This window comes from Meriones unguiculatus, assembly GCF_030254825.1.
Source record: "Meriones unguiculatus strain TT.TT164.6M chromosome 13 unlocalized genomic scaffold, Bangor_MerUng_6.1 Chr13_unordered_Scaffold_33, whole genome shotgun sequence".
In the NCBI taxonomy this organism is placed as follows: domain Eukaryota; kingdom Metazoa; phylum Chordata; class Mammalia; order Rodentia; family Muridae; genus Meriones; species Meriones unguiculatus.
This window is the reverse complement of record NW_026843645.1, coordinates 14,508-22,942: the sequence shown is the minus strand read 5'-3', so window position 1 is coordinate 22,942 and position 8,435 is coordinate 14,508. Positions and strand designations below refer to the sequence as shown.

General features: G+C 38.7%; 1 protein-coding gene across 1 annotated transcript; it reads left to right on the top strand.

Moving 5' to 3' along the window:
• Window positions 1-283: 283 nt before the first annotated feature.
• On the top strand, window positions 284-8,214 carry LOC132650795 (vomeronasal type-2 receptor 116-like; the record flags this gene model as incomplete). The annotated part of the gene is made up of 5 exons (XM_060376115.1): window positions 284-577; window positions 940-1,746; window positions 3,747-3,974; window positions 5,010-5,133; window positions 7,289-8,214. Coding segments are annotated over 5 exons (2,379 nt in total), but the record flags the coding sequence as incomplete, so codon positions are not given.
• Window positions 8,215-8,435: the final 221 nt, after the last annotated feature.

Genomic DNA, 8,435 nt, shown 5'->3' with positions numbered 1-8,435 from the left:
CTGAACCCAGTGTTTTTTTCATGGACAATTTATTTTTGCACACATACAATATAACTAAAGCAAAATAATAATAAATTAAATTTCCTGAGACCATAACTAAGGAAGGTTAATACTGTAGGATTTTACCTAATCTTACCTACTTAAGAGAGCAATTGTAATTCCAGTCATTGCTGAGAGTATATTAAAATACTGATTTTATAGAAACATTGGCATTTGAACTATAGGAAGTTTTATGGTCTATGTCTTCTACAAGTATGTTTTTTTTTAACCTTTAATCCTTTTTAGATATAAGTTTAAGAACTACCAGTTTGTTCTGTCCCTGGTATTTGCCATTGAGGAAATCAACCGAAACCCTAATCTTCTACCCAACACAACTCTTGGCTTTGATCACTATAATGTTGCACCTTATGAAACAAGTATCCTTATAGTTCCTTTTGTTTGGCTCACAATGTTGAGACAACCACTAGCTAATTACAACTGTGGACTGAGGAGAATGTCACCTGCTGCACTTACAGGAACATCATGGAAAATATCTTTCCAACTTGGGAAACTGCTACAACTTTACAAAATACCTCAGGTGAGAATTGGGATGTTGAAACTAGGAGTTAAGTGTTCTTTTTTGACATTACTGTATTTCTGAAAATGTAAAATAAACACTTGGATAAACCATCTATGAAGAAAAGTATGAAGGAACTTGATGATATATCCACAGTTCCATTACTTAAAATAGAAAGGAAGGAGAAGAGGGTGAAACAAACTACATTACTGAAACTGGAGACCTGTCAGTAATAATTTTTTTAGAAAAGTGTCTATTGGGTTTGCCTTTTAATATATGAGAAAACTATATTCATCTTGACTGTTTGCATTTGTTGATTCAGTCCTTATATTCTATTTGATGCCAGTGTTGTCCTTCTTGTTTTCAATCTTCTTTTCTTAAAGCTCACATTTGGGCCTTTTGATTCTACCTTAAATGACCAAGGTCAGTTTAATTCTCTCTATCAGATGGCCCCCAAGGACACATATCTGTCAACTGCCATAGTTTCTTTGATGCTTCATTTCAGCTGGTCCTGGGTTGGTCTGATCCTCCCAGATGACCACAGAGGGATCCAGATTCTGTCAGACTTGCAAGAAGATATGGAGAGTAACAACATCTGCTTAGGCTTTTTGGAAATGATCCCTCGTACCTGGAATGTATATTCCAGTGCATTATGGAAAGATCTGATAAAGACTCAAGAATCATCAACTAATGTGGTAGTTATTTATGGGAACTTTGTTTCTTTGCAAGGTTTAATGAGACTTATTGGGGAATTGTTAGTGACATGGAAAGTCTGGATCCTAAACTCTCAATGGGATGTTAGTTACAATTTTGATTATTTCATGTTAGAGTCATTCCATGGGAGCCTCATTTTTTCACACCACCATGAAGAGATGGTTGACTTTACAAATTTTGTTCAAACAGTTAATCCCTACAAATACTCAGAAGACACTTATCTTCCTAAGTTTTGGTTTCTGTTTTTCAAGTGCTCATTTTCTGAGTCTGATTGTCAACTTTTGGAAAACTGCCAACCCAATGCTTCTTTGGACTTACTGCCCAGACACCTTTTTGACCCTGTCATAAGTGAAGAGAGCTGCAATATATACAATGCTGTCTATGCTGTGGCCTTCAGTCTCCATGAGATGAATCTTCAGCAAATAGAGACACAACCATATACTAATGAAGAAGAAAAGGAATTCTTCCCCTGGCAGGTAATATCCTTTCTTGTGTGTTGTAATATCAGCAATGTGTTGTTTTATTATTTCATAAGGCATTCAAATTAGGTATCATAGATTTTAGAACATATTGTCAATAAGCAAGGATTTGTTACCCAGAGAAGGGGAAGAAACAGTAGAGTCTTAAGGGTTGAAATGCTTCTGAGGACTACCACAGGGTTATGAAGTTAACGATCACTTTAAAGTGTACTTTCCATACCAGGGCCATTATTTTAAGGATGGGAGCATTAAATATATTCCAAAAGATCATAGTTTTGGCTATCTTTCCAAAGCAATTTGAATCAGCTGAAGCCACATTATTTGTTGTCTTGCTGACTTAGCTGTGCTTAGTTCAAGGATTTATCTTGAGGAGAAGGTGGTTTTCAAAATTCATTGCACTTCAATCCAAGCCAACCTGATGCCTCATTTAAGACGCTTTTAATTCTTGTTCCCACCATTGCCTGCAAATTTAATGATTGCCTTGTTTTAATTGCTGAGTAGCATTCCACTGTGTAAATGTACCACAATTTCTGTATGTGTTCCTCAACTGAGGGACATCTGGGTTGTTTCCAGATTCTGGCTATTATGAATAAAGCTGTTATCAAAATTCTGAGCAAATGTCCTGGTTGTATACTTGAGAATATTTTGGATATATGTCTAAGAGTGTAGAGCTGGATCTTGAGGTAGCACTATTCCTAATTGTCCGAGAAAGCACCAGATTGATTTCCAAAGTGGTTGTACAAGTTTACATTCCCACCATCAAGGGAGGAGGGTTCCCCTTTCTCCACATCCTTTCTAGCATGTGTTGTCATTTGAGTTTTTGCTCTTATGCATTCTGATGGGTGTAAGGTGAAATCGCAGGGTCATTGTGATTTGTATTTCCCTGATGACTAAGGACATTGAGCATTTTTAAGTGTTTATCTGCCATTAGATATTCCTCTATTGAGAATTCTCTGTTTAGTTCTGTACACCATTTTTTAAATTAGATTAGCTTGTTTGTGGGTGTTTAACTTCTTAAGTTCTTTATACATTCTGGATATGAATCCTTTGTCAGATATAGGGTTGGTGAAGATCTCTTCTCAGTCTGTATCCTGCCGTGCTGAGTGAGGTATCCCAGAAGCAAAAAAAAAAAACACACATGGTATATACTCACTTATAATTGGATATTAGACATATAGTATATGATAATCATACTAAAATCTGTACTCCTAAAGAAACTAAGAAGTAAGACCCTGGGTAAGAATATTAGTCCTCATTAAGAAAGGCAAATGGGATAGACATTAGAAGGAGAAAACAGGGAACAGGACAGGAGCCTACCACGGAGGTCCTCTGAAAGAATCTACCCAGCTACCCAGCAGATGCTGAGACTCATAACCAAACTTTGGGCAAAGTGTGCAGGGAATCTTATGAAAGAAGGGGGAGATAGAAAGACCTTGAGGGAGCAGAAGCTCCACAAGGAGAGCAACAGAACCAAAATATCTGGGCACAGGGGTCTTTTCTGAGCCTGATACTCCAACCAAGGGCCATTCATGGAGATAAACTAGAACTTCTGCACAGATGTAGCCCAGGGAAGCTCACTGTCCAAGTGGGTAACCCAGTAAGGGGAACAGGAGCTGTCTTTGACAGGAACTCAGTGACTGGCTCATTAATCACCTGCATCTGAGGGTGCAAAGCCTTACCAGTCCACAGAGGAATACAATGCAACCAGTCCTGATGAGACCTGATAGGCTAGGGTCAGATGGAAGGGGAAAAGGACCTCCCCTATCAGTGGACTGTAGGAAGGATAGGGGCAATGAAGAGGGACACAGGAGGGATTTCTTTGAACAAGGGATGGGGGATACAGATGTGAATAAATTGTAATAAATAAAAACTAAATTATTAAAAGAAAAGATGCTTTTTATGATGGGGTAATAACACTGAGTAGCTTTGCACTATTTTTTTAAAAATGTTTTTATTATCTTAGATTACTTCAAGCTATGTTTATACATCTGTTTTAGCTCCTACCTTTCCTAAAGAACACCCTACTGAAAAATCCTGTGAGAGGTCGCATGGTAATTGATGGGAGAAAACACTTAGATTCAGACTATGACATTCTCAATTTTTGGAATTTTCCAAAGGGTCTTGGATTAAAGGTGAAAATAGGAACCTTTTCTTCAGATGCTCCCCTTGGTCAACGGTTGTCTTTATCTGAGCAGATTATTCAGTGGCCTGCAACATTTACAAAGGTGAGTCATGACTTAACTCACTTTGACCTCTAAAACAAAAAACAACAAACGAAAGTAGTTTTCAGGATGCAATGATCATTTGACACTTATTCAGTATCAATCAATATTCAGCAACCCAGTAGCCAATTAAACAGCCAATGAGGACTGTTTTCTCATTTCCTCACTCTATTCAATGGAAATTTTTATTTTAAATCTTATAAATGCCCACATATTTCTTACGAATATTGCCTGTTAGGTTTCTGTCATTGCCTCAAAACACTGAGAGGTTTATTTTGTAACCGATTCTAAGAAATTTCAGTGAGTGGTAAAGTGACATTTTTTATTGTTAGCCTCTGAAAAAGATAGATTAGCATGATGGGTGTGTGTATGTGTGCTTGCTTTGCTGCTTTAAATAAACAGTAAACAAAAGCAACTTTAGGGAGAGCAGGTTTGTTTTGGCTCACTCTGTGAGCACACAGTCCACCATAGTGGAAAAATATTGTTTATGAGACAAAGGATGTGATGACACCAAACCCACAGACCAGAATCAAAGTTCAAAAACCCCAGTTGCTCATCTTCCATCTCCTTTTCATTATGTCTGTGACAGGAGGATAATGAATTATTGACCCCCATTTTGTGGTGGCTTTATCCACCTCAGGTAAATGGTTCCATACAACTTCTCACAGAAATGCCCAAAGACTAGTGTCAATGAAGAATCCAAGTTCCATAGAGTTGTCAATCAACATTTACAACCACATTGGATATTAAAACTTCCTGTAGAAGCCAGTAAGTATAGAGACAGTTTGAATCTGAAGTCATACCATGATCTTCTGGAAAACTACTTTAGTGACAACAGCTACATATTTTGGACCAAGATTTAAATATGTGGGTTGTGTAGCCCAAAAGATTCCAAAATTAGCAATACCAAAATTTATTATCTTTCACTGTACATGTAAGCATTTCCAGATTAACATATGATGATGCTTAGAAATATGCCACTCACTCAATTTTTTCATAAAAACCCAAACATTTGCTAATAGTTTTTATTTCTCTTAGATTCCTCAATCTGTGTTCAGTGAGAGCTGTAGGCCTGGATTCAGGAAGTCTGCCAGGGAAGGCAAGGCTGTCTGCTGCTTTGATTGCACTCCTTGTGCAGACAATGAAATTTCCAATGAGACAGGTAAATACAGGCTTATAGAGAACTTTCCAACTTTTCCACAGAAGTCTGCAATCCCTGAGCCAAGGAAAAGGTTTTGGAGAGAAGAGATAGACTTTTGTTCTTTGATTAGAAATTTAAAGTGTTCCAAAAGAAAGCAAAAGAGTCAGAGACACACTCATTCCCATAGTCAGGAGTCTCATAATAATACTAGGCTAATAGGTAAAATATATGCAGAGATCCTGGTGTACTCGAGCAGGCCTTGAATTTGCTGTTTCAGTCTCTGTGAGCTCATATACATCTTGCTTAGTTGATTCAGAGAGCTTTGGTCTTCTGGTACCCTCCATCCCCTCTGACTCTTACAATCCACCCACCACCCTCTCTTAGTGGGAGTCCCTGACTGCTGGGAGGAGGGATTTGATATAGACCTCCAATTTAGACTCTCTTAACATAATGCCTGGTTGTGGGTCTTTGAATCCACTCTGATCTCCTGACAGAGGAAACTTCTGTGGTGATAATTGGATAAGGCACTCATCCAAGAATATAGCAGAATATCATTAGGAATAATTTTATTGATTTTTTTTAGTTCAGTTATATATTGTTTTATCCTAGGTTCTGGGATATCCAGTCTCTTGACCTTTGTTATACAAGAAGTGTCATTCATGGGCTCCTTCTTCCTGAGTGGTCCTTAAGTCAGATCAAATATTTCCTGGCTAATTCCACAACTTTTTAATTTTTATTTGTTTTTAATATATTACAATTTATTCACTTTGTATCCCAGCTGTACCACTTCCCTTGTCCTCTCCCATCTTCTTCTCCCCCTGTGCCCCTCCCACAGTCCACTGATATATGACCCTAGCCTATCAGGTCTCATCTGGACTGGCTACATTGTCTTCCTCTGTAGCCTGGTAAGATACACCCTTCAAGAGTAGGTGATCAAAGAGTCAACCACTGAGTTCATGTCAGAGACAGCCCCTATCTCCCTTACTACTGAATCCCCATGGACACTGAACTGCAATGGGCTACATCAGTGCAGGGTTTCTAGGTTATTTCCATCATGGTCCTTGGTTGGAGTTTCAGTCTTAGAAAAGATCCTGATGCCCATGATCAGTAGACTGTTGTTTGGTTAGTAGTAATCAAAATGCTATTATCCTCTTGTAAGTAATACCTGCCAAATTTGTCTTTATATGTATACATGATCACACTCAGGATGTTTCTTTATCTAGTTACATCCATTTGCCTGCAAATTTCATGATGTGGGCCAGAATTATAACAGATTAAAGGTAAAATCTGCTTTTAGTCACTTTTGGATCACACTTGTTTAAGAAATTTTTAGGACACATTAGACAAAGAATAGGGACAATACAGTTAATGGTAATAAAAACCCAATACCATCAGCTTGAGGCTGACGATGAATTGTAAGAGCCCAAGACTGGCCTCTTTTTGCAAAAGGAAAGGAGTGAATAAAGAGTTTAAGTTGGCTTGGGTGACTCCATTTTGAAATGAGAAGCCATGTTGACCGGGAACTGACCTCAGGTACCAGGAAATGTCACAGAATTTGCTGTTGGCAGAAAACAAAATTAACTCTCCTAGCAACAGCTTCCTGGAAATATCACAGAATAAATACTTGGTAGAAAACACAGACAATCTCCCTGGCAACAATCAATGAGGAATGGTTGGGAAAATTTTCCCCAGCATTCCAGATGTAGTTTAAAAGAATGCTAGTTGTGATTATGTGCCTCAGCTAGAGGGTCACCTTACCCCTATGACTTTTACCCAATCCTGTAATGCCAAGGCATGAACCCCATTGCTTGCTGTCATGGAAACCCCCTGCTTGTGTTTTTTTTTCCTTCCAGGGCTCAGTGTCCCACTTCTCTACTGCTGTGTCAGTGAGACTTGGGTCCCAAGTTCTATTGCTCTTGCAATAAAGCTCTCTTGCTCTTGCATTGAGTCATCTACTGCTGGTCTCTGAGGGGACTGTGATTCTGGAATAATATCACCATAGGCAAAAATGGCTGTATAGTTTTGAAATTATTCATATACTACTTAGTATTTGTTTCTGAAACAATAAAGAAAGGTGAATCAGGAAACATTTTAATGAAGTAAGGCTGAGTAACAACTTGGGGGAAAGGGAACACCTGAGGATTGAGTCATAATCCTGTTCATAATTTCTGAACAGATATGGACCAATGTGTGATGTGTCCAGAAAGTCACTATGCAAACTCAGAGAAGAACCACTGCCTCCAGAAATCTGTGAGCTTTTTATCCTATGAAGATCCTTTGGGGATGGCTCTCACCACCACATCACTGTGCTTCTCTGCAATCACAGTTTTGATTCTTGTAGTCTTTTTGAAGCATAGAGACACACCCATTGTCAAGGCCAATAATAGAGCTCTCAGCTACACCCTGCTATTGGCATTCAGCATCTGTTTCCTCAGTTCCTTGCTCTTCATTGGCCAGCCCAACACAGTCACCTGCATCATGCAGCAGACAGCATTTGGAATCTTGTTCACTGTGGCTTTCTCCACAGTATTGGCCAAAGCTATCACAGTGTTTATTGCTTTCAAGGTCACTGTTTCAGCAGGATTGGTGAGGTGGTTAATGGTATCAAGGGCCCCTAACTTCATCATTCCCATCTGCACATTGATCCAATTTGTTCTCTGTGGAATATGGCTGGTTATCTCTCCACCCTTCATTGATCATGATGCTCATGCTGAACATGGCCACATCACCATTGTGTGCAACAAAGGATCAGTAGTAGCCTTCCACTGTATCCTGGGATACCTCTGCACCTTGACACTTGGGAGCTACACCATGGCCTTCTTGTCCAGAAATTTGCCTGACACATTCAATGAAGCCAAGTTCCTGTCATTCAGCATGCAGGTGTTCTTCTGTGTGTGGGTCACCTTCCTCCCTGTCTACCACAGCACAAAGGGGAAGGTCATGGTGGCTATGGAAGCCTTCTCTGTCTTGGCTTCCAGTGAAGCTCTCCTTGGTTTGATCTTTGTCCCCAAGTGCTACATCATTTTGTTAAGACCAGATAAGAACTCCTGTCTTGACATCAGGCACAAAACCCATTCAAGAAAGAAGTCATTTAAAATTTAGTTAAAATTACAATTAACCTATGTTAATAAATTAAATACAATGACAAAACCAGTACCACACCATTCTAAATCTATTATTCAGGTAGAATATGATGAGAGTATGATGGTTCCTCATTTATTTGTACTAAAGTCTCTCTGAACTGAAACCATTATTTTTAACCTATGTCTAAAATTCATGTTTTACTATTTGTCTGTAATAAAATTTCTGTTTCCTTTATTGGT